The sequence below is a fragment of the Ovis canadensis genome, chromosome 7 (assembly GCF_042477335.2).
Source record: "Ovis canadensis isolate MfBH-ARS-UI-01 breed Bighorn chromosome 7, ARS-UI_OviCan_v2, whole genome shotgun sequence".
Taxonomy (NCBI): Eukaryota; Metazoa; Chordata; class Mammalia; order Artiodactyla; family Bovidae; genus Ovis; species Ovis canadensis.
The window spans coordinates 91,226,451-91,252,960 of record NC_091251.1 but is presented as its reverse complement, the minus strand read 5'-3'; the positions used below and the strand labels follow the sequence as shown (position 1 = coordinate 91,252,960).

At 40.8% G+C, this 26,510-nt stretch overlaps 1 protein-coding gene across 1 annotated transcript in view; it reads left to right on the top strand.

Annotated features, from left to right (window-relative positions):
- Positions 1–26,510, top strand: part of DCAF5 (DDB1 and CUL4 associated factor 5) — a 94,340-nt gene that overhangs the window by 48,759 nt on the left and 19,071 nt on the right. Inside the window, exons 6-7 of the mRNA XM_069595129.1 lie at positions 646–859; positions 18,229–18,295. Coding sequence (XP_069451230.1) covers positions 646–859; positions 18,229–18,295 — 281 coding nt within the window. The remainder of the gene's footprint in view (positions 1–645; positions 860–18,228; positions 18,296–26,510) is intronic.

Genomic DNA, 26,510 nt, shown 5'->3' with positions numbered 1-26,510 from the left:
CTTTTCTAATTGTTGTAACTGCTGGCTCTGTATTTAATTTAAATTTTTTCTTTAATATTTATTCTTGAGTTATGCCATATGGAATATAAAAATTCTCTGAACAGATTGAAAATTTAAAGATAAGTGCATAAGCAATAAAGTCATTATTATTTTTAAAAATCCAGAATAAACTAGAGTATCTTGTTTTGCTGGCTGATGGTTTCTGTGTCTCTAATTCAAAAGACAGATATATTTCTTAAATACCATCCATGATAGTTAGGGTGGACACCACTGACTTCCCAGGGTCTTGACAAGTAACTTTGCTTATGTAGCTCAGGTAAATAAAAGAACTAATCATTTTAATATGTCTTTTCATTCAAGATGCTTGTTGTATCTTATTCCTATAAACTTAGTGGTAATTCAACTTTTGGAGATTGAAGAAAGGAACCGCAAAGTTAAATAACTTGTTTTAATGTAATCAAGGAGTCATCTTTGTCCTTTTTATTACCTTCTAGCCCACTGCGTAGAAACACCTTTCTGCCAGAATTCAGATGTGCAAGGCTGACGGGAGGTCCTGGTTATGAAATGCAGCGTTTTTTTTTTTTTTTTTTGCAGACTGTCATCCTGCCTGCCTCATGCCTGATCCATGTGCTTTCTGCCTTTCAGTTCTCTCCTGCGGTATGGGGGCAACCTGTCCCTCCAAAGTGCCATGAGTGTGCGATTCAACAGCAATGGGACCCAGCTCCTGGCCCTGAGGCGTCGCCTGCCCCCCGTGCTCTATGACATCCACTCCCGCCTGCCTGTGTTCCAGTTTGACAATCAGGGTTACTTCAACTCTTGCACCATGAAAAGCTGCTGTTTTGCAGGAGATCGTGACCAGGTACGTGCCTTCTACCTCCTGCATCCCACGTTCTTGCTTTCCTCTCATATTGTTCTTTATGTACTGGTCTTTATTTCTCTTTAGCCATGTCAGGTAGAAACAGTTGAAACAGTAAGGGTCTGGAGACATTCCATCTTAATAGTGTTTCTTCATCAGAGTTGCCTTTGGATAATATGAGGTATACACCATAAACCACTATATAGTTCTGAGCAACCTAAATCTGCCGAGTTTGTGAACAGATTTTAAGACTCTAAGAATGCGTCGTATCAGAAGAGAGGAGGAAGTCCATAGAAAATTAGCCTGCTGAAAAGGACACCTTTTTTTTTTTTTTTTTTTGGTATCAGTGAAACACTGTGGGTACCAGCTAAGAGACATACATCCTGAATAGCCCTTTTGGGTGGCATCTTTTTCTTGGATGAAATGGGCTGTGCAACTTTGAGAGGAAGCCAGATGCTGACTCTCTTCCTTTATATTGCCAGCACCACAACTGGGAAGGAGAACCGAAGCTGTGAAGTTTCCTGCCTTTTCACAGTCTTACTGGGAGTTGAAATACTGATGTTGCCTTAGAGCTGGCAGTTTAAAAACATACCAGTACCTTGTCAATCTTGGCCATAGAAGTGCTGAAGTGAGTGTCAGTGAATGGACTGGTTGGACTGGTCTGAGTAACCAAGTTTTAGCAAAGGCAAATATAAAGGAAGACTGATCAAATAATGTGTTTTTTTTCTTCTTCTTCTGAAACACAACAAATCTCATTGCTGTTGCACATCTAGATTGGAAAAAGAAACCTTAGTTTCTTGCTAATTCTTTGTGTTCTCTTTGGATCCATCAGCTATGTCAGATTTTTACATATAATTCTCACATGCTGTATGCCACTGCTTTAAAGTTATTTGTGGGCAAGAGGCATAAAAGAAATAGTTATTTGAGAACTTGTGAAGATCGTATTTTTTTGAAAGCAGTAGCTATGATTTTTCTCCCTAGCCGAGGTTGCTAGAGGCTCTCCAACATCATAGCTTAAGGATTAGCATATGTAGCAGGAACACAATAAAGCTTTTTAATTAGAGTTGCTTGTTAAAGAAGCTGAGAATATCTTCTAAGTTGCCCAGACTAGGGATTTCCCCTTTTGTAAATAGAGAATATATGTCTAAATTCAGAATTTATGTTCAAGTCAGGGCCTACTTAGCTGCGATCTACACTTAAAACCACTAGGTGGCCTCAGTTATATAAGTGATAAATTTCCCTTGAGAGACCACAATTCTTGATAGACTTAGTTTTTATTAGGCAGTTTGTTTCTTGGGTGGAAAGAAGCAGTTTCTAGAGATGAACTGACTCTTGATAGAACAAGTAGCTTTCTGCTCTGCCGATGGTTGATTTAGTTTCATTTAGCTGCGGAAATGACAACCAAGCACCTCCTCCCTCCCTCTCCACCTTTCTTCCTTGCTTTTGTTGATTTTCCATCTTCTGTCAACCTCTTATGCATGTGCGTTTTATTTCATTGAGCAATAAAGAGCAGGCTCTACTTCATGAAGTGGTTTATTAGGTTTTATTACCAGAGACACAGGGCCTGAGGAAAAGGAGAAAAGAGGTGAAGGGGAATGGATGCTGTGTTTTCTGTCGGTTTCTGTGTTAGCAGCCGGAACCTGTCTGCATGGAGTCCTTGAAAGATGGAGAACAAAGGCTTCTAACCGAGTGTAAGAGCACCTAGGCCATGATTTCTCCAGCTTGGCACTGTCCACATTTTGGTCAGATAATTCTTCCTTGTGAGGGCCTGTCCTCTGCATTCTAGGATAGTTAGCAGCATTCCTGGCCTCTCCCCACTAGATGCCAGTGTCATCTCTCCTAACTTTCCCCAAAACAACCAAAAATGTCTCCAGACATTGCCAGTTTATCTCCTGGGTGGAGAATTGCCCCAGGTGAGAACTTTTGCCTTAAGTTGCAGTTATGAGATACGTAGGCTTCCCTGATAGCTTAGTTGGTAAAGAATCTGCCTGCAATGCGGGAGACCCTAGTTCAATTCCTGGGTCAAGTGCAGGTATTACCATAGTGAGAACCACGTGAGTTATTTTGTGGTGATCCTGGTCATCTACATTGACAGGATGCAGTGCTTTTTGCCTTTCAGGTTATATATAATGATAAAAACATGGGAAGGCTTTTGATTTTCTCTATTCAGATTTGACGAATATGTACGTCTTATGGGAAGAGTTTGTGGGTAATGTATCCTTTCTGACAAACTAGACTCTTTTTTGGATGGGCTAAGTGATTTGCCATGGATAAAGGAGGGTGGGAAGTCACTGAGTCTTAACTTCAGATCCATTTCAGAGTTAGTCTATTTATATTCCCCATATAGATTATCAGAGTATATGACCTAGGGAATGAGACGCACAGAGATTATGTGTGGCTGTTTTCTTCACCCCTTAGGGACTAAGAAATGTAGCTAATTCATCATTGTCTTGTCTCCAATGCCTGGTGTACTGAGAGCACAATAAATATTTGTTGAAGTGAATCTTAAGTATTTTAGTCAGTGTGTGGTTTTTAGCTTTCTGGGCCTAAGGCTTGTCTAACTGTAAGTCAGGACTGATAATACCTGTTTTCTTGCTCAACTTCCAGGAGCTTTAGGAGGATGATTAAATAATGGATTTTCAGTGAAACTAATCAGCTGAGCTTATACTTCTAAGTGTTACACAGGAGTTGTCTCATTTCTGAAACATGTCTCTCAAAGGTGATTTATGGCCTCTGCCTTTACACACTTTGGGCTGAAGCAGAGGCTGCCATAGTTACTGTATGATCTGTAAGACTGATACTCTTTGACTAGTTCGAACAGGATCTTTTTAGCTGCTTTCAAATTCCAGAGCCTACTCTTTCCTTCTATCAGGTCTTTGTATTTGGTCTTGTTCTTGTATACTTTGAGAACGCCCACAGCCTGAAGCTCTGTGCTCTGCAACTCTTCATTTAGTCATAGGCTGGGTAAGTAACCATCCCAGAGAGGAATCTGAGCATTTCCATAATAGGAATGAACATGGTCAGGAAAGGCAGTGAGTGACTTATCTATCTGAGACAGTCTTCTGGCTTTTCATTACAATGAGATTACGCAGTCCACCCAAATCAAAACATTATGTAAGAGAGTCTGTATTTCTTATTAGACTATCATAGGTTTACTAGGTAATTCATTAGGCCCAGAATGAAACTAACATTTCAAGATCTTGGACTTGGAATAAAGTGTAAAACTGAATAGTGTTTTGTGTCTTTTGCATGCTCATTGCCACCATTGTGGATCAGTTCTAATTATAGAGCTTTTAGAGATTTTGTTCAGTCCGTAGGAGGGCCTTCTACAGATGAGAAAACAGGCTCAGAGATTTAGGTTAAAACAAGTTAAAACATACAAGTTTGAGTAGGACTAGAACCCAGATTTTTGAGGTCTCAATAGAGGCTCCTTTTTGCTGTATAGAAGGTCACAATTTAATGCCAACAAAAGTAAGGCAAGCAGCAAAGACGAATGAGTTGGGCTAGAAGTAAGCAATAGTGAGTGGTGGGGACTATAGCCACAACTTAGATTTATCCTCCCTAAATCTAAGTGAATGCCATGTAAATGAAGCTTTGACCAAGCTTCAGCCTATTGTGGCCAAGAGGGCCTTTGGTTTTTTTCAAGAGAAACCAAAAATAAAGATTTGTTATGTGACATTTCTGTCCTTTATTGTGCCCATCTTTGCATGAAATGTTTCCCTTGGTATCTCTAATTTTCTTGAAGAGATCTTTAGTCTTTCCCATTCTGTTGTTTTCCTCTATTTCTTTGCATTGATCACTGAAAAAGGCTTTCTTATCTCTCCTTGCTATTCTTTGGAACTCTGCATTCAAATGGGTATATCTTTCCTTTTCTGTCTAGTCAAAGCTCTGGTTTTTCCAGTAGTCAGGTATGGATGTGAGAGTTGGGCTATAAAGAAAGTTGAGTGCCAAAGAATTGATGCTTTTGAACTGTGGTGTTGGAGAAGACTCTTGAGAGTCCCTTGGACTGCAAGCAGATCCAATCAGTCTATTTTGAAGGAAATCAGTCCTGAATATTCATTGAAAAGACTGATGCTGAAGCTGAACTCCAATATTTTGACCACCTCATACAAAGAACTGACTCATGGGAAAAGACCCTGATGCTGGGAAAGATTGAAGGTGGGAGGAGAAGTTGACGACAGAGGATGAGATGGTTGGATGGCATCACCGAATGGACATGAGTTGGAGTAAACTCTGGGAGTTGGTGATGGATAGGGCAGTCTGGCGTGCTGCAATCCGTGGGATCTCAGAGTCGGACACGACTGAGTGACTGAACTGACTGACTAACTGATATGAAGTTTCTTGAATTTTAAGTATTGCACCAAATTCATACTTCATTGTATGAATTAAATGAACAGGTGCACCTGTTCTGTTCTAGAGCCACAAGTTTCAAACCTCTGCTTCAGCAGGAAAACATCCATTTTTCCTACTGAACCTGTTTCCTACTGAACCTGTCCTAACTTCATGCCCTTTCCCCCTTCCATCTTATAAAATAAGAAGACAGATATTTGCCGAGCATCTACTGCGTGCCAGATGCTGTGGTAGACGCAGTTGCATGACTGCCAGTTTGTATCCCCTTTGAGACTTTCATTCAAAGCCCTGTATACACTCTGTCACCCCCACTTTTGGCTACAGATACACGGTTTATTTATTGCTATATAATAATAATAATAATAATATAGGGCTTCCTTGGTGGCTCAGACGGTAAAGAATCTGCTTGCAGTGTGAGAGACCTGGTTTCAATCCCTGGGTTGGGAAGATCCCCTGGAGGAGGGCACGGCTACCTGCTCCAGTATTCTTTCCTGGAGAATCCCCATGGACAGAAGAGCCTGGGGTGGGCTACAGTCCATGGGGTTGGTTGCAAAGAGTTGGACACAACTGAGTGATTAAGCACAATCTTATTCAAATTTGATAATGTCTGTCATCAGATAAGGTGACATAAGTGACATCAGATTGGTTGGGTATCAACAGGAACAATTAGCCCCAAATAAAGCCTTAACTTTTTTTTAAGGTAGCCTACCTTCCAGTCTTGCAGTATAATGAGGAGTCTTTCAGTAAAACACCAAATAGCATTCCTTCCTCTGGAGGCTGCCTAAATCTAAAGGATTCTCCTCCTTGCTTTTGTATCATACTTGGATTTTTGTTTGTTTGTTTTCCCTCTTCTCCCTGAAGCCTGACTAGGTACATTCTGTCTCCCAAGCTTCATACTCCCCTCTGTATACTTAGTGAGTCAGTCCCTTAACAGGGTTAAAAAAGAAGGCCAGTTTTCCACCTGCTAGCTTTTCTGGCACTCACTTTTAAGACAGCGCTCGGTTTTTGTTCCTTTTCTTTCACAGTGCCTTAAATGGCTCTTGCCCCAGATTGCTCGAGTCCAGCGGAATAGCTCAGGCTTCTGGGAAATAAGTCTTTCAGGCTAATGGGTTTGTGTGGCTTGGAGATAGACTGTGGTAATTTAAAAATCTTCTCTTGCTTTAGTCTCATTTAACACCTAGTCTAATAGTCCCTATATCTTGCTGAAAGTGGGAGAGGGAATAGTTTTATGGAAAGGACTGAGCCCTTGAGTGTCTGAACATTGGTATCATTTACACAGGTCTTTCTTTTGAACTTGATAGATGGCAGAACCCCTAAAGTCATGATAATTAAGTCATCATATCTCATCTCCTTACTTGTACCCTGTGAAGCCAACAAAATAGCCTTGTATACCTGGCTTGGCCTCAGACGTTACATCACCGCTCAACCTTTCTGTGTTGACATTGTATGGGCATAGCAGAGGTATAGGAATCTGTCAGGAAGTGCGATCCAGGCCAGTAAAGCAACCTAGAAAGTTATAGCTTTGCTTTTTTCTTTTTCCCTAATAATTCCATGCAGTGAAGGACAGGGAAGCCTAGCGTGTTGCTGGGGTCGCAAATAGTCAGACACGACTGAGCGACTAAACAAAAGCAACAGTAAAAACTCTGATTAAACTCACTTGGGGGCCTAGTGTACCATATGTTCCCCTTCAGTGGAAATAAAGGCACCCTTTCACAGGGGAGATTCAACTCTTGGGTTCTGTCTCCTTTGACTTGTTTTGTGTCAGCTCTTTCTTCTTGCCTTTCTTTTATGTCATATATTTTTAGCCCTTTTGGCTTTCTAGGTGGCACAGCAGTAAAGAACCCGCCTGCCAATACAGGAGATGCAGATTCAGTCCCTAGGTCGGGAAGATCCCCTAGAGGAGGAAGTGAGAGCCCACTCCAGTATTCTTGCCTGAAAAATTTGGTGGACAGAGGAACCTGGTGGGCTGTAGTCCATGGGGTTGCAAAGAGTGGTACATGACTGAGCAACTGAGCACGCACACACACATTTTTGGCACTTTAGCTTCAAAAGTGCTTTCATGTCATACTGATCCTCCCAGCGAACTTTGGGTGTAGTTGGACAGGTTCGATCCCCATATGACACTAAGGTCTAGTGTGGTTTGAAACTGCTGAACCAGGACTAGACTCAGTCCCTTGCCTGTGATGAACCCTGTTCCTCATAGGCATGCTGCCACCCGTGTTTTCAGATCAAGTGGTGATAGCCTCTTCCATGGGCTGATGAGAAAGAGCTGAACACAGAATATTGTATGTATTTTTTAGGTGAATATTTTAGGAAACTATTCTATAGAGAGAAGGTAGCATGAAAATAACTTATTAAATAAGCCATTTATAATTCTTTTCTAATCCTGAGCCTCTTTGAAAGTCTAAAATCTTTGAACACTCATTTCAGAAAAATGTACATATGCACACAGTTTTGCATATAACGTTAAGGAGTTTATGGAATTCCTGAAAACTAGGGGTTTCAAGTATTAGCAATCCCGAATTAAGATCTAACTCAAGTATTAAACCATCTTTTGTTTCATTTGCTGATGTAGAACTTAGAAAGCTTAAAAGGTTTTGGCGTGTATGCAGACCTACTAGATACAGTCTAGTTTTTAATTGTTAAACTGAAAAGGAACACTGCTGCTGCTGCTGCTGCTGCTGCTAAGTCGCTTCAGTCGTGTCCGACTCTGTGCGACCCCAGAGACGGCAGCCTACCAGGCTCCCTCGTCCCTGGGATTCTCCAGGCAAGAACACTGGAGTGGGTTGCCATTTCCTTCTCCAATGCATGAAAATGAAAAGTGAAAGTGAAGTTGATCAGTCGTGTCCGACTCATAGCGACCCCATGGACTGCAGCCCACCAGGCTCCTCCGTCCATGGGATTTTCCAGGCAAGAGTGCTGGAGTGGGGTGCCATTGCCTTCTCCAGAAAAGGAACACTAGGTGACCTGATATCTTCTTAGGAATAAATAGAATTGATGTGATCTGCTAACGCAGCGTGGTAGTGTTCCTTTAATGTATAGTTCCTGACTAGGAGTCTGGGCTCCACTTGGAAATCCCTGGCAGATATTAATGATGGGAACAGAGTATAACCTGGCTACTTGCCCTATGCTCCTTGTAGAGTTTACGTTAAGTAGCTTTACCACAGAAGAGAAATTGATTGCTGAAGGCCATCTGGTTGATGACGCCTCTTGCTCAGGTTTCCAAAAGAGTTTTGCCAAAGATTCATCTTTAAGTAACGCAGGCTACTTTGTTACAAGCAGCTGTTAGAGACTTAGAGTTTTTGTTTTTTTGTTTTTTTTAAATTTCTTTCCTACTGATTGTTTTACAGTTATTGGCTGTCTTTATGGAACGTTTCTTTGTTAATAGAATTTTTCCTACTCAGAACCCGTAAACGTTAGTTACTTTAATAAACCAAAGAATTCCAGGAGCATAGTGGAGCTAACATGGCAAATGATCCAAAGGAGCAAAAATCATATCACTTCACATGCAAAAAATAGTGTTAATGAGTATGCATATTTGTTTGCTTTTATTGGGAGCCAAGAGATGTCTGTTTTCTCTTACCAAATAAAATCATGTAAACCTATGGCTTTGGCCATTTCCAAAGAAAAATATTCTTGTTTTTTTTGGATGATATTTGTGGCAGGCACTCAGTATAAATGATATGATCAAAGGTATATTATATACCAATAGGCAAGCCTTTTACTGAAAATAATCTCATAGAGAGCACATCACAGAATTGTTCAGTCACATTTTTTTCCCCTTCTGACAAAGGTCAGGGAGAAATGAGAACTGTGTTTGATTTAAATGTTAGTAGCAGTTTCTCTGCTCTTGCTGATCCAGGCCAGAGAGCCATCTGGTTTTTCTGTCCTAGTCAATACAGTTAATTGGACAGGGATGCCATTTACTGGAGAAATAATTAATCAGTTATTATGGGAAGAACCTCAGAACTGTGTAAATTGATCAGTACTCAGTGAATAGTAGCTGACTGATGTTTCTTTCTCCATTAGCAGATATTGGGGAATATAAAATACTGTGCAAACACACGTATGCACACGCTTTACACTTAAACTTACACGTGTGTGTGTGTGTGTGTACACACTTTGAGAGAGAAGTAGGGCAGAGAAATTGAGCAGAAAGAGATTTCTATGTTAGTAAAGAACCTAAGACATAGTCTGGGGTATTTTTCGAGTGTATCAGGTAGATGGCCTGTTCCTCCTGCCTTTTAGAACTTTTTCCTCTTTTTAATATAGATTTTGGTGGGTGTGAAGAGTGGGACTTTTTTTTGTTTTGTTTTGTTTATAAACCCAGTGAGGCCTTAAAATATAATTGATAGGGAATTATCTATATTCCAAATTTGTCCCTTTATTTGGTTTGTTTAACCATTAAGGTTTATTTATTTTTAAATTTTTTACTGATGCATTTTCTTTTTTTAAAATTGTATGGAAGTATAGTTGATTTACAATGCTGTAGTAGTTTCAAGTGTTCAGCAAAGTGAGTCAGTTATGCTTGTACATATACTCATTCTTTTTTCAATTCTCTTCTCATATAGGTTGTCGCACAATGTTGAGTAGAGTTTCCTGTGCTCTACAGGAGGTCTTTGTTGATTCTCTGTCTTATAAATAGTAGTGTGTATATGTTCATCCCAGGCTTCTGATTTATCCCTCCCTCTATCACATTTCCCCTTTGGTCACCATAAGTTTGTTTTCGATACCATGTTAGGGAAAAAGAAACTATTGCTTTGCTTGAAGATGGCTAATAAATAATTTTTTTCCCAGTAAGCTTCTACTTAGTAGGCATTTTTGCTGTGGCAGGCCATATTTAGATCCCTCTTTGAACTTTCAAGTTATTAATAATTACTTGTGACTTAGGTCACTCTACAAAAGTGGTCTTTATATTTAGAGGCATGGGCCTCTCTAGGAGTTCAGTTAGCAAAATGCCTTTGCATATAGAAAAAAGTCTTTCTTGAGAGCATGCTCGGTTTGAGAATGCTAAAAGATGAAGAAAGGGGAGGAGTTGTTGGAGGGCATTATGGCAGTCTACCAGAAGAGGGGTATTTTGTGAGTGCCTGTTTTCTCTAAAGGTTGATAGATTGACAGAGGACATATGAGTGAATAAAATAGTGACAGAGTGCTAATATGGTGATGTGGGTGGGGTGGTTGGTGGTGGTGGTGGTCATGCTGGTGGCTCCTTGAACCTGTTAAGAGGAACAATTGTTGCTCTTGTATGCTTGAACAAGGTAGTATCTCCATACTGACCGTGGGTTAGATAAAATGCACTGGCCTCAGGTTAACTCTGCTTAGATGACTGGGTTGCATCAAGATCAGTAAACAGACTTTCCTCTTGGGATATGAAATGAATGAACAGTAAGAGATGAGGTTAAAGTGAAGCCAACCTTTAAGTTTTGTGGCCAGCTGAGAAGTATTATGGATGGTGTGCATCCACACAAGAACTTACGCTCATTTTTGCATTGGTATCCCCTATCTTAACCCACAAAACCAAGTTAAAACTGAGTACGTCTTCTACTCGCTGATCTAAAGTAGCCTGTGGGTCTCCCACCTCCCCCCTCCCCCATACCTCAGCATTTTAGGAAGTGGGGCTTCTATTGCCCAAAAAACAGATCCCCTAAAACGTTCTTTCTCCTTTGGAATCCTGCCCTATATGTCTGTGTTAGGATACAAGGTGAGACACTCATGGGAAGTGAGTTTTTAATTTGTCACTCACCTCTCAGTCAGAGGCTTCAACCTCCCTCAATCTGGGAGGAGAGGAATCTTTCTAACTGCTCTGATGATGTTAAATGTATCTCTGGACTCAGCGCACGTGAAATGATTCTTATTTTTGCAAAGCTTTAAACAGAGAAAGATAAGGAAGGAGGGTGGGAGGGAGAGAAAGAAGGAAAGAGACAGAAGGTAAGGGAGGATTGGAAAAGAGAAGAAACAGATCTCTTTTGGCTTCCTTGTATTTTAAAATAGCCCAGGGCTCTAGCCTTTCTCCTAGAATGTTCTTCTCCCAGATATCCATGTAACTTGCTCCCTCATTTCCTTCGGGGCTCTGCTCAAAATGCCATTTTATCAGAGAGGCCTTCTGTGACCACCCTATATAAAATGGAACTAAGCACCCCCAGCACTCCCTATATGCTCTAAGATGCTATTTAATTTTTCTCTGTAACACTGTTACTAGACATATTACACATATATATATATATATATATAAACTTTTTTCCCCCTATTCAGTCTCCAGTACATATGCATAAAATTCTTTTCCTCTTCCCACCCAATAAAATGTAACTCACATGAAGGTAGGGATAGGGTCTTTTTTGATCAGTGCTGTGGTCCTTTCCCTGGGACAGTGCCCGACACATAGTAGACATTTGACAAATATTTGTTTAATGAATACATGGATGGACTCATTTTTATTTTACTCTCCCACAGTCAGCAGTATCCCAGGCAGCCAACTTTTAATGTTGGAAGGAGCCCAGCAGACAAGCAAGAAATGCCATAAATGAATTCCTCAGGGCAGTTATGTGAGTCTAGTGTGTGTGAACACTTAAACGGTCTGACTAGACGGCAGTGGGTCAAGACCCCCTCCTTGGAAATCATCCCGAACTGTTCCCTTGTGGTGGTTGCAAGAGGAAGAAAGGGTCGGGAATTGCCCTTATCCCTGAGAGGAAGCCTGTACGTTGTACTCATTTTCTCTGTATTTCTGGAGCTGTCATATAAAATCCGAGAGGCCTTAGCTCTGCGGGAGTTTTCTTCCTTCTAAGGCACTCTTCTGAGTCAGCATTCTGTCTGGGAGTCCCCTTTAACTTGTCATGGCTTTCCCTGGTGAATAGTTGAACAGAGGAGGGAAGCACTGATCCTTCGCAGTGATGTATTAATAGTAAAACCTCTGAAAAGCCCAGCCTCGGCTCCCTCCTTTTTTAATATTTATTTTTTGTTTGTTTAGTTTGGGAAAAGTATGGGGGTGGGCACAGGGTAGAGGGAATTCTCTGTGTGAAGTTTTATAGCCTCTTTTAAACACAGAACGTGAAATGATGAGCTGTTGAGTAATACGTGTATTTTACATATGAATTATTAGCACACAGTTATTTTGTGTTCTGTCCCTCCTCCCCTGTGTGTCTTAATTTGGGTTCAGATTTCAGATACAAGTAGTTTATTTGGAAATGCGGGAAATATCACAGGAGTGGAAAAGAGAAATAGGGAAAGGAAGGATGACTTAGTGAGCCAACTACAACTGTGGGCAGTTGAAATTTGATCCTGAGGGGAAGGGGTATAAAACACGTGACATGCGTGTATACTCCCTTGTGTCTGACTCTTGCGACCCCATGGGCTGTAGCCCGCCAGGCGCTTCTGTCCGTGGCGTTTTCCAGGCAAGAATGCTGGGGTGGTTGCCATTTCCTCCTCCAGGGGATCTTCCCAACCCAGGGATTGAACCCACATCTACTGCTTCTCCTGCATTGGTAGGTGGATTCTTTAGCACCACTGAGCCACCAGGAAATCCTTCAGGACGCACACTTCAGGCTGTTCTACCTGGGAACAAGCCAGGTGGAATATAGATGTGCCAGCTTCCTTGAATCATTGTCGGAACCTGCTCCCAAGGAGGTTCATTCCCTAGAGCAGCCTGCAGCCTCCTGGGCCTTGGAGAAGACTTTAGACTAAGAGACATGAATACTGGCACTTGGCGATCAGGTACACTGAGCAGTAAGGCCTGAGAGACATGAGCCGGGTATGAAGGAGTGAGTTACCCATGCTTCCGCTTTCTGCTAAAGCCACACGGGTACCATAGCTTTATCTTTGCTCTTTGCTTTAACCTTTTTCTACCACATCTTTACCTGGGGGTGGCTCAGGGCTCAAATCTGTCTTGCCTTGACCTCTGTGACTTACTAGGCACCTTATTTCTCGTAACAGCACCTAGTGATGTCTACTTCATGGCGTGGTAGTTGTGTACCTACATGTATGTTTTCTACTGAAATTAAGCTCCTTGGGAATCTGGATATTACCTGATGTTTTTTTGTAAACAGCAGAGTGCCTGGCATGTAAGTGCTTGGCTCTTGTGTAATTAATGAATTTTCCCCCCTAACTACTAGGTGGTTTAGCCAAACAGGCTGTGAGAGGAAAGCCTTGGGCTCCTGAATTCCAGCTTCCTAACTTCAAATAAGATAGTATCATAAACTGCAGAGTTAGTGAGTGGATCTTAAATCAAGACAAGGAGGATTCATCTTCTCTTTTTTTCTTTTATTTTTAAGGGAAAAATTTTAAGTGTATAGTATTGTGGTGATAAGTACATTAACATTGGTCTGTAACCATCACCAGCATCTGTCTCTAGAAGTTTTTCATCTTATAAAACTGAAACTGTGTACCCAGTTAACACTATCTCCCCACTCTTCCCTGCCCCCCACTCTTGGTAAACCAGCATTCTACTTTCTGTGTCTGTGGATTTGACTACTCAGTTATTCTATTAGCCTCATAAGTGGAAGCATACAGTGTTTGCCTTCTTGTCATGAACACACAATGTTCAGGATACGTCCGTGTTGTAGCTCATGTCAGAATTTCCTTCCTTTTGAAATCTGAATTATATTCCATCATGTGTACACACCACGTTTTGTTTATACGGTTCATCTGATGATGGGCACTTGGGTTGCTTCCCTCTTTGGTTGTTATAAATAAAACTGCTATGAACATTGTTATATAAATATCTCTAAGAGATCCTGCATTCAGTTCTTTAAGATATATATCCAGAGGTGGAATTGATGACTCATGTAGTAATTTTATTCTTAATTTTTTGAGGAACTGTTTTCTATTTTTTTTGATAGTAGTCATCCTAATGAGTGTGAGATGGTATCTCCTTGTGGTTTTGATATGCCTTTTCCTAATGATGAGTGACGTTGAGCTTCTTTTCGTGTGCTTATTGGCCATTTGTATATGACCATCATGTTTCTTCTGTGGAGAATGTCTGTTCAAGTACTTTGCCCATTTTTAAAATCTTTGGGTTTTGTTGTTGAGGAAACTTTTTAGTTGAAGTGTAGTAGGCCTAGACTGAGTTTCTTTATTTTGAGCATACTTATGTAGTGACTTGTCAAGTAACCATGGGCCAGCAGTTTAGGGACTTTCAGCCCTGATCTGGCTTCAATCATTCCTTCACAGGGTAATCACAGAATCCTAGAACTAAAGGAGCCTTATCCTCTTCTGGTTGCCATAACAAAATACCACAGACTGGGTGACTTATGATTCTTACAATTTCAGTAATTTCTTTCTAACAGTTATGGAGGCTGGAAGTCCAAGGTCAGGGTGCCAACCTGATTAGATTGTGGTATAGGCTGTCTTCATGGTTGCAGCCAGCTGACTTCACTTTCTTCACATGGTAGAAGGAGCTAGGGAGCTCTGTAGGGTCTCTTTTATAAGAGTGCTAATCCCATTTATGAAGGCTGTACCCTCAAGACGCAATCATTTCCCAAAGGCCCCATCTTCTAATATTACCACATTGGGCATTAGGATTTGAACATGTGAATCTGAGGGGGACACAAACGTTCAAACCAGAGCAACGAGAAACCAGATGAGGAACCTGAACCCACTTCTTTTTCCTCTCTGCCCTGGGCCAAATCACCTTAGTCCCCGTGGATAATGTTTTCTTCATCTTTGAATACAAGTTTCTATATCTCCTTTATCATGTCACTACTAGTGTTTTGAAGACTGGTAAATTGACTTTTAATGATTATAATGTATTTAATAACGTATTTTAATTAGGCATGAGGTTGTGCATATATTGGACTTTTACTTTTTAAATAGAGGAAAACAACAGAATGGGAAAGACTAGAGATCTCTTCAAGAAAATTAGAGATACCGAGGGAACATTTCATGCAAAGATGGGCTCGATAAAGGACAAAAATGGTATGGACCTAACAGAAGCAGAAGATATTAAGAAGAGGTGGCAAGAATACACGGAAGAACTGTACAAAAAAGATCTTCACGACCCAGATAATCATGATGATGTGATCACTCATCTAGAGCCAGACATCTTGGAATGTGAAGTCAAGTGGGCCTTAGAAAGCATCACTACGAACAAAGCTAGTGGAGGTAATGGAATTCCAGTTGAGCTGTTTCAAATCCTGAAAGATGATGCTGTGAAAGTGCTACACTCAATATGCCAGCAAATTTGGAAAACTCAGCAGTTTTCCACAGAACTGGAAAAGGTCAGTTTTCATTCCAATCCCAAAGAAAGGCAACGCCAAAGAATGCTCAATCTACCGCACAATTGCACTCATCTCACACGCTAGTAAAGTAATGCTCAAAATTCTCCAAGCCAGGCTTCACCAATATGTGAACTGTGAACTTCCAGATGTTCAAGCTGGTTTTAGAAAAGGCAGAGGAACCAGAGATCAAATTGCCAACATCTGCTGGATCATGGGAAAAGCAAGAGAGTTCCAGGAAAACATCGATTTCTGCTTTATTGACTATGCCAAAGCCTTTGACTGTGTGGATCACAATAAAGTGTGGAAAATCTGAGAGAGATGGGAATACCAGACCACCTGACCTGCCTCTTGAAAAATCTGTATGCAGGCCAGGAAGCAACAGTTAGAACTGGACATGGAACAACAGACTGGTTCCAAACAGGAAAAGGAGTACGTCAAGGCTGTATATTGTCACCCTGCTTATTTAACTGATATGCAGAGTACATCATGAGAAACGCTGGACTAGAAGAAACACAAGCCGGAATCAAGATTGCTGGGAGAAATATCAATAACCTCAGATATGCAGATGACACCACCCTTATGGCAGCAAGTGAAGAGGAGCTAAAAAGCCTCTTGATGAAAGTGAAAGAGGAGAGTGAAAAAGTTGGCTTAAAGCTCAACATTCAGAAAATGAAGGTCATGGCATCTGGTCCCATCACTTCATGGGAAATAGATGGGGAAACAGTGGAAACAGTGTCAGACTTTTTTTTTTGGGCTCCCAAATCACTGCAGATGGTGACTGCAGCCATGAAATTAAAAGACGCTTACTCCTTGGAAGAAAAGTGATGACCAACCTAGATAGTATATTCAAAAGCAGAGACATTACTTTGCCAACTAAGGTCCGTCTAGTCAAGGCTATGGTTTTTCCTGTGGTCATGTATGGATGTGAGAGTTGGACTGTGAAGAAGGCTGAGCGCCGAAGAATTGATGCTTTTGAACTGTGGTGTTGGAGAAGACTCTTGAGAGTCCCTTGGACTGCAAGGAGATCCAGCCTGTCCATTCTGAAGGAGATTAACCCTGGGATTTCTTTGGAAGGAATGATGCTGAAGCTGAATCTCCAGTACTCTGGCCCCCTCATGTGAAGAGTTAACTCATTGGAAAAGACTCTGATGCTGGGAGGGATTGGGGGCAGGAAGAGAAGGGGTCGACCGAGGATGAGATGGCTGGATGGCATCACGGACTCGATGGACGTGAGTCTGAGTGAACTCTGGGTGATGGTGATGGACAGGGAGGCCTGGCATGCTGCGATTCATGGGGTCGCAAAGAGTCGGACACGACTGAGCGACTGAACTGAACTGATAGTGTCATTTTTAAGTCAGAATTTTTCATTAGAAAACTGTAGGCCTTTATTTTTCTAGGTAAATAAGCAGATGGGACCAAAAGGCAGGAAGTAATGCTGAGCTAAACGTAAGGTAGAGCACTTCTGTTAATCTTTGGAAATAAGTGAACTCACAGAATTGCTCACTGATTGCCATTAGACAGTGTTAGACAGTGCTCTTATGAGTTCTAATAGAATAGATCTGGCTTAGTGTCCTGTCTTTTTGAGATCAGTTTGAAGCCACCCCATAAAAGGGATGCTAACTCATAGCTGGACTGACAGTGGCATCCTACTCAATGATGTCAGATGACAACAGGCAAGTTCAGGATGCTTGGGCTTGCATAAAAGGTCTCTGGAAAACTCCTAAATTTTAATTTTTTTTTTTGAAAAAATGTGATATAAAGTATATGTAATATAAAACTTAACACTGTAGCCATCTAAAGTGTATAGTTTTGTGGCATTGAGTATATTCACATTGTTGTGTAACCATCACAACTGCCCATCTCTAGAACCTTTTCATCTGTCTAGACTGAAATTCTGTACTCATTAAACAGTAGCGCCCCATTTCCCTCCCTGTCCTTGGAAACTACCATTCTGCTTTCTGTCTCTGTGAATTTGACTACCCTCTGTTCCTCATACAACAGCTGTCTTTTTGTATTTGGCTTATTTCATTTACCTAAATGTCTTCAGTTTTCACCCATGTTGTAGCACGTGTCAGAATTTTCTTTTTAAGGCTAAAGAATATTCCATTGTATGGATATATATACCACATTTTATTTGTCTGCTCATCCATTGATGTACATTTAGGTCATCTCCGCTTTTTGGCTGTTGTTAGCATTATACTATGAACATTAGTGTACTGATATCTTGAGTTCCTGCTTTCAGTTGTTTGGTATATACCTGGGAGTGGAATTTCTGGGTTATATGATAGTTCTATGTTTAACTTTTTGAGGAGCCTCCATTTGCTGTTCCACAATGACTGCACCATTATATAGCCCCAACAACAGTGCACAGGGGGTCCAGTTTCTCCACATACTCACGAACACTTGTTTTCTGCTTGTTTGCCTTTGGTAACAGCCATCCTAATTGGTGTGAAGTGGTGCTTCATTGTGGTTTTCATTGTAATTTCCCTAGTGATTAGTGATAAGCATTTTTTCATGTTATTGGCCATTTTTATACTTTTTCTGGAGAAATATCTATTCATATCCTTTGCCCATTTTTAAATCAGTTTGGTTGTTTTAAAACTGTTTGGTTGTTTTAAAACTCAGTTTTGCTGAGTTTTAGCCAGCTAGTCTTCTGATTTGTAGATACTTTTAAGAGAGTTCTGTGCTGTGCCTTATGACTATATGTTCATTTATCTTGTTTATTTTTAAAAAAACCTTTTCCTGTATAGATATAGATACATATATTATCAATCAGTACATAAGTAATAAATACATATTTTTTTGTTTCAACAGTATATCCTTTCAGGCTCTGATGACTTCAACCTGTACATGTGGAGAATTCCTGCAGATCCAGAAGCAGGTGAGCATATCCTTAGAATGAACCTGCTGCTAATGTTGGCGCTATTGACCTTCTGCATGCTGTGCCCTGAAAGGGCAGATCTGTAGAAACAGAGGAAAGTATTTATCCTTTAATATAACAAATTTACTGGAGAGTGACCAAAGTAAACTTTAAAAATTAGAAGCCAGATTTAGCTATAACCTTCATGCATACCCTTATCTGACATAATCACGCTCAGATGTTTTTCTCCTAAGAACTTTTCTTTAGACTTCTTAGAGCGCCTCCTCTTCATTTTCCTCTCTCCTGTTTCATACTTGGAATATTTTTTACCGTGCTTTTCCATTATCGATGCACACATTCCTGCTCCGCTTATTACTCTACAAACAGTTGTTAGGGCCTCTGCCCTTCCTTTGGCCTCCCTGGTGATGTTTACTAAAGGGAAACTTTATTTATGGACAGATGTACTCCCTGGAGTTTGGCTGATCCCATACATGAGAGAAACTAGGAAGAAATGTTTGCGCTTTTGCTCTAGATATATTCTGAAAAAGCTTTCTGTAAGTTTGGATCTAGGCCATCTGAGCTTCTAGGCAGCAGGGATCATTCTTGATACCAGTGTCTTCAGGTGCTCAGATGAGTGTCTTACTGGTGGCTTCCTACTGGTAGAAAAATGCCTATTTTTTATTCTCAGGACAGTTCAATACAGCCATCTGCTCCAGGTGATACATGACATCAAACTGGAAAGTGGTAGGAAAGGAATAAAAGACTGTGCTGATAATATTACACAAAATGTGTCTAGGGCTTAGAGTTGAGGAAAGTTGTTGGCTTGCCTATTGCTGAATTAACAATATTGTTACCAAACATCTGCCTTTCAGAATTTGATGAGGCTTACTTTTGGAAAAGCTATCCTATTGCTATGCTCTGGTTACTAAACAAGTTACAAAAGGCCTTTTTCCCCTTCTAGAATTTGGAAAGTGTGAATGAAGCATCTTACCTTTGACGTATAACCAGATGGGACAGCAACAGTCTATCTGAACAAAAAATGATGTTCTGTCTCTAGAATTAGTCCTGTATTAAGTCTCCCACCCCCATAAGTCCTAGATTGATTAGCTGAGAAATAAACTTGGGGCTTAATTGTATCTTAATTATTATTGTACATGATTTGAAAACTTTTCATTAAGTCTATTTGACTTTTTAAATGGAAGGTGGATAATTTCCCTCTCCCAGGACTGTTCTCTGGAATCTTTTTCATGTTTGTATTGAGAGAAGGGGGAAGAATTAGCAGTAGTAGTGCAGATGTTTCTCCCTTGATGATTTCTGTACTGGCTTAGGGTGTGGGCCACTGTTAGGCTGCCTTTATATGTAGATGATAATGCAATCTCTGAGTTGGCAGGGACCCTCAGAACTGATTTAGGACTCCAGTACTGAAACTGGGAAATGGGTGCCTGGACCTTCCAAGGATTGTACAGGCACAGTTAGTTTAAAGGAATCCATTTCTAGATTCTTAAATTCCATATGTATTGTCTATTCCCACCTCCCCTTTCCCTATTGTCCATCTACCACTTTACAGAAAAAGAAACAAACAAACAGACAAACAAAAAATACCAGAAAATCAGGAATATTCCAGAAGTATCTGACTACTTGAACCTTGGCATAGTGCATTGCCCCTAAGGTATAAAAATCTCTTAAGGTGACAAAAAAAAAGCAGACGGATTCTTTAATCATAGGGCTATAGCCCAACCCGCCCCCTCCCTTCTCCCTTATCTTCTAATGCAATAAATTGCTTCTTTTTATAGTAATTGGTTTTTATAAAACATTAAAAGTATATCTGTTTGGATCAGTTGTGTTCCAGTAAGAATTGTAGTTCCTTGGAGAAGTAAATGGCAACCCATTCCAGTATTCTTGCCTGGAAAGTCCCATGGGCAGAGGAGCCTGGCGGGCTACAGTCCACGGGGTCACAAAAGAGTCAGACACAACTGAGCTACTGAGTTGTAATTGTAATGGTAACTCTAATCCTATACAGTACCAAAATGTTAACACTTAGAGCCTTACGGTCACAGCAAATAAAAAAAATTTGAATTTGTATTTATAGTTTTGTTGGTGAATCTGATAGAATTTTTATAAAAATATATTGTGTTGAAATTTGGGGGAAAGTAAGTAAAATAGAAATGTTATTTTAAAGAGGAAAAAGGAATGATGTAAAATTTCTATTGAAAAATAGTTAGACTTCATGGCACCCCACTCCAGTACTCTTGTCTGGAAAATCCCATGGACAGAGGAGCCTGGTGGGCTGCAGTCCATGGGATCACTAAGAGTCGGACACAACTGAGCAACTTCGCTTTCACTTTTTATTTTCATGCATTGGAGAAGGAAATGGCAACCCACTCCAGTGTTCTTGCCTGGAGAATCCCAGGGACGGGGGAGCCTGGTGGGCTGCCATCTATGGGGTCGCACACAGAGTCTGACACGACTAAAGCGACTTAGCAGCAGCAGCAGATTCCACATAGGGTGCAGTAAGTTCCCATTGCAATAAGTACAAAACTCAAATTACAAAAGCCACCTTTTTAAAGATGTCAGAGAGCTGTGGTAATAGTATGAGAAGAACTAAAGTTCTGAAGAAGGAAGAACCTTCCCAACTGAGCAGAAGGTCTGGCCATGCTCTGTCCTGACGGCATCTGTGCCCAGGTTGTCGATGGAGCTGCCATGGACAGCCTCTACCAGGGATTTTCAACAGCCACATGGGTTGATAGGATATATTAGATTCAGAGGAACCCCAAGCACATGACCAGCCTTCTCTGTAGGACATTTGCTGGGTGCTGGGGTTGCACTGAGGGAAGGGGACTAGACTGGAAAGCAGAATGAAATGCCTGTGGTATACAGTGCTTAGGAGACAGAGTTCCCTAGTGGGAGGGGGCTGCTCCCAGGGCATTTTGAACCTGCTTGGAAGAGGATGACACAGAGATAAGCTTAAAACCTCCAAAGGACAGAAGCAGAGAACAGAGGTTTCCCAGGCTCTCCATCAGAAGCCCAAGAGGCCACACTCGAGGACGGAGCTGGACCAGAAAGGCAAAGTGCAGTCTCTTGCAGTCTCCTGGCGTGTAGGACACAAACCCCCATTAGTGGAAGAGACCTGCAACCTGCAGTCTCCAGGTCTTGCCTTTGAGAGGTTTGAAACCAGAAGTAGACTTAGTCTGACTAAAGAAGCAATCCAGCCCTGACCTGGTCCCTCCTGATTGGATTGAGGGTGATCAGCCCCTTACCTTCCTGAGGAAAGAAGTAGAATGGGTAAATGCTAGATGGAGGAAATTACTTTCATCTCTGTATCAGTCTGTTACAGCTGCCATAACAAAATCCCACAGACTGGGTTATTTAAACATCAGAAATGTATTTTCTCACAGTTCTGGATGTCCATGATCAAGGTTCTGGCAAGTTTGATTTCTCCCGAGACCTCTCTCCTGGGCTGACTGATGACTGTCCTTTCTTTGTGCTCTCACATGGCCTTTTCTTGCTAATGTCTCATTGCTGATGTCCCTTCCTCCTCTTATGAGAACATCAGTCTTATTGGATTAGAGTCCTACCCTTATAATTTGTTTAACGTTAGTTATCTCCTTAAAGCCTCTGTCTCCAAATAGTCACCTTGCGGGGCTGGGGCGTTGAGATACGAATTTGCGAGAGACACAGTTCAGTCCGTAACAGTCACTGTGGTTCTTTATCCTCAGTGTCCAGTATGCAGTAAAAAAGTTATGAAACAGGAAAATGTGGTCAGGGATCAAAAGAAGCCAATCCACAATATTATCTAGATACTGAAGTCAAATAATCAGGAGCTTTAAATATTGTAAATGTGATAAAGAAAATAGAAAAGATGGACAAAATGGATAAAAAGTTGGAGAATTTCAACAGAGAATTGGAATTTACTTGGAAAAAATGTAGACATTCTAAAGCTGAAAAATATGTCTAATACTAAGAATTTTTTGGCTGGGTTTAATTGTGAAAAGAAAGGTTTGGTGAATCAAAGACAGGTCAATAGAAGACATTCGAACTGAAGGACAATGAGAATAGAGAATGGGAAGAGCTAAACCAGAGTGTAAGAGACAAGAGGGACATGGGTGATCTGCCATATCCATATGAAATTGAAATCCCAGAAGGATAAGAGAAAGTGAAGCAGAAGTGATATATGAAGAAATATAGAAATATATAAAGAAATATATAGCTGAAAGTTTCCAGAACAAATGAAATATGCCAATTTTCAGTTTCAAAAACTTCAAAGTAAATACAGCTATACAGATTCAAACAAGCAGAGTAAATACAACACACCTAGGCACATCATAAATCAAACTACTGAAAGCAAAAGATAATGAGAAAAAGCCTAAAAGCAGCCTGAGAAAATGGACAAATTACCTGTAAATAAACAGCAGTAAGATTGATAATCAAAAGATGGGAGCCAGACTGTAATAGAAGGATATCTCTGAAGTGCTTAAAGAATTAAAACCTGCCAACCTTGAATTCTGTACACGAGGAAAATATCTTTCAAAAATATAGGTAAAATAAAAGGCATTTAAAAAAAGAAATTATAGAGTTTTAATATAATTACTTAGCAGCCTTCGTGAATTAATGCATCTACACATTGAGCATCGACTGGTTATTTGCATTACAAAAAGAAAGGCAGCTAGGCATTATGAGCATGCTGATGGGAAACATGGTGGTGCCTAGAGTCTTGCGAAGTACAACAATCCTGAATCTGATCAGACCTCAGGCTCTAGCTTTGATTTGCAGGTAGCACAGAGGACGGAGGGGTGTGTTGTATTACTACTACATTGTGAGGATACAATCCACAAAACCCAGACTGTCAGAAACTATAGGTGAAATGATCTTATGTTCTTCAACAGATACATTCTGATGATAAAAGAAAGGATGGACAGGGAGTAACCTGTTGTATAAAAAAATTCCAAAAGATACATTAACCAAAGCAAAACTATTTAGGAGGGAATTCCCTGGAGGAATTCAGTGGCGGTTCAGTGGTTTAGGGACTGCACGTTTTCACTGCCTAAGGCCCGGGTTTGATCCTTGCTTGAGGAACTAAGATCCCACAAGCTGTGTGGTGTGCCCACCACCCCCCTCCCCCCACCCCAGATGAAAAGGATTTAGGAATGTATACTGAAATGAATAAAAATTGTTTTAAAAAGCAAGAAAGTGATTAATACAGAAGTCAAGGTAATGGTGTATTTGGGGTTTTTTGTTTGTTTGGCTGCCCTGGGTCTTTGCTGAGTGCGGGCTTTTTCTAGTTATGGTAGGGGGGAGCTACTCTTCATCGAGGTGTGCGGGCTTTTCATCCTGGTGGCTTCTCTTGCTGTGGAGCCTGAGCTCTAGGCCGTGTAGGTGTCAGTGGTCGCGGCGCCCCGACTTAGTTGCTCTGCGGCATATGGGATCAAACCCGTGTCCCCTGCATTGGCAGGTGGATTCCTAACTACTAGACCACCCAGGAAGTCCCAGGATAATGATGATCTCTTTGGGGAAAGGAAGAGGTTGTAATAGGAATGAGGCACATAGAGGCCTCTAAACGGCCAAGAAAAATTCCATTTCTTGACCTCGGTGTTGGTTAGATAGGTGTTTGTCTTACAAAATTTCATTAAGCTATACTTTTTAAACTTTCATTTGACTCACGATTTTCCTTATTTACTTTCGGCTGTGCTGGGTCTTTGTTGCTGTGTGGGCTTTTCTCTATTTGCAGTGAGCGGGGGAGGGGGACCTACTCTCCAGCTGTGGTGCAAGGGCTTCTCATTATAGTGGCTTCTCTCACTGCAGAGCATGGGGCCCTAGGCACAGGGGCTTCAGTAGCTGCAACTCCTGGCTCTAGAGCACGGGCTCAGTAGTTGTGGTGCATGAGCTCAGTTGCCCAGTGGCATGTGGGATCTTCCCAGACCAGGGATCAAACCTGTATCTCCTGCACTGGCAGGTGGATTCTTTACCACTGAGCCACCAGGGAAGCCCTAACTTATACTTTTTATGCTATTTTCGGTATTCTTTTTTTATTCCCTGATGAAAAGAAATTTAAAAACTAGTGAATAAATGTTTGTCAAAGAAAAATCACAATAGAAGTAAAATATTATTAAATGAATAAAAATGAAAACATGATATCCCAGCAGAGGCATTTACATGCTGGAGTTTACTTAGCCTAGATCAGTGGTCTATAGAATTTTCTGCTCACGTACCCATCCCCACAATAATTCTTTTGAGTTATAACTTAACGTGTATTCAAGTACACTTTTATGGAGGAATTTTAACTGAAGCCCTCTGCTAGGTTGCCCACCCTGATAGCCTGCTTGTTGCCCCAGAGCAACTCCAGTGATTAGAAATTTCTTCTGTGTAATTTCTCTATTTTTAACTATTGGCCATTTGTAGTTCTAAAAAACATTTAGCAAGGTTCAGTGAGCCAGACATAACATATAAGGGCTTGAAGTGGCCTTGGGTTTTAGCTTTGAATGCTTAGATGATGGAAAGTCTGTCAGGAAATTCTTAATCTAATCTACTGCCTCTTTGACTTAACAGATCTGGAATGAGGCTGAGTTGCTGTCTCTGTTCATGCCATTTCAGAGTAAGACACTGAGGCAGGCTATGTGGGGAAGTTGGCTTGCTGTTATATGCCTTAATGGCGTAATCAGATGACACGCAGTCGACATTTTTTATTGAATGCCAGCCGTGTGCTTCTCGGTGCATGCCAGATGCTGAGAACTAGGCGGAGAGCGGTGCTAAGTGTGAGCCAAGAGCAGGGGCATCTTTTTCTTCTCCACGCTTCTGTTCAGAAAGACTGACAATCACTGGGGAAATGTTTTTGCTACACAAACGCCAAAGAGATGAAATTTATTTATTATATAAATAAGACTTAGTATTATTATATAAACAGAATTAGCCAGTTGGCTAAGTAATTCACATAGGGCTTCCTAGTAGGTTGAGGAAATAATTTCAAGATGTAAGACCTAATACTCAGGGTAAAACTTCCTACCTGGAAAATTAGGCTCAATTTTTTTCAATTGATTTCAAATAACAACTCATTTCTAAAAACCTGTTTAAAAATCAGAGGAAGGAATAGAACTGGGAATTTCACTGTGGCAAAGAAAAAAAAAACCCATCAGAATATGTTTTACACCTCTGAAGTACGTAGGAAGAGCATCTGTTTTTATGTGACAGTTATGAAGATAAACAGACTGACAGTTATGTATAGAGTCAGCATGGTGTATAGGAAGGAGCATTAGGCCTAAAATCATACCTGGATTCAAGTCCAGTACTTCCAATAACTGATTGAGTGATTCTAGGCAGGTTATGTAACAGCAATTGTGGGCCTCAGTTTCTTTTGTAAAATTGCTACCCCCCCCCCCCCCAGCCTACCATCTCATATCATGGAATGATTTAACAGTCTTGAAGGCTTTCTGAAAACTAGATGTGTTCAGATGGAAGACATTGTTACTGCTCTGGATAAGATGAGTGCTCATAGATCCATAGTTTCCAAAGTGTTTGCCCCCTAGTAACAGGTAATAGAAGTAATGGAGGGTTTGATACCATGTGGTAGAGGTGGGCGTCTCTGTAAAATATCCACATGGCCTTCTCTTTCCCTTTTTCCTAATTCTTGTTGGAAATGGCTTTAGGGTTTTCACTGATTGAGTTGCTTCGCCTCAGATATGCCTCTACACTAAGACCGTACTATTTATGGAAAGAAACACAGTGTAATAGAGTTGGTAGGCCTGGGCTTAAAATTTCTGATACACATTCATCTTCTAGTTGGAGGCTTTAGGAAAATTGTTTAATAAAACTTTCTTCATCTGTAAGATAAGAATATTAACAATGTAAACAATAACAACAGTAATAATAATACCTAGTTTCTTAGGGGTATTTTAAGTGTACTTAGTAGCTACTGAGTTTCTATTTATAATAAATAAATGTTGCTATTTCTCATTTTAAAAGCTTTCTCCTTTTTAACTTTCCTCTGAAAAATTCCTTAGAGACCAAGACATGGGCCTTATCTGGTACCCTCCTGAATGGTCAGTTACATTTTTCTTGCATGAAGGCTGCTCTTGACTCACTGGTAGTTTAAGAGGGGGAGTTCTATGACAGATTTTTCCTTGAATGGAGGGGGACGCATACAGCTCTTCACTGCAGCCACCCCCACTGCCAGCAGGCGGAGGAAAGAGGCTGGAAACAGCTGTTGCTGCATCTCCATGAGCCTGCGTGTGTGTGCATACTCCGT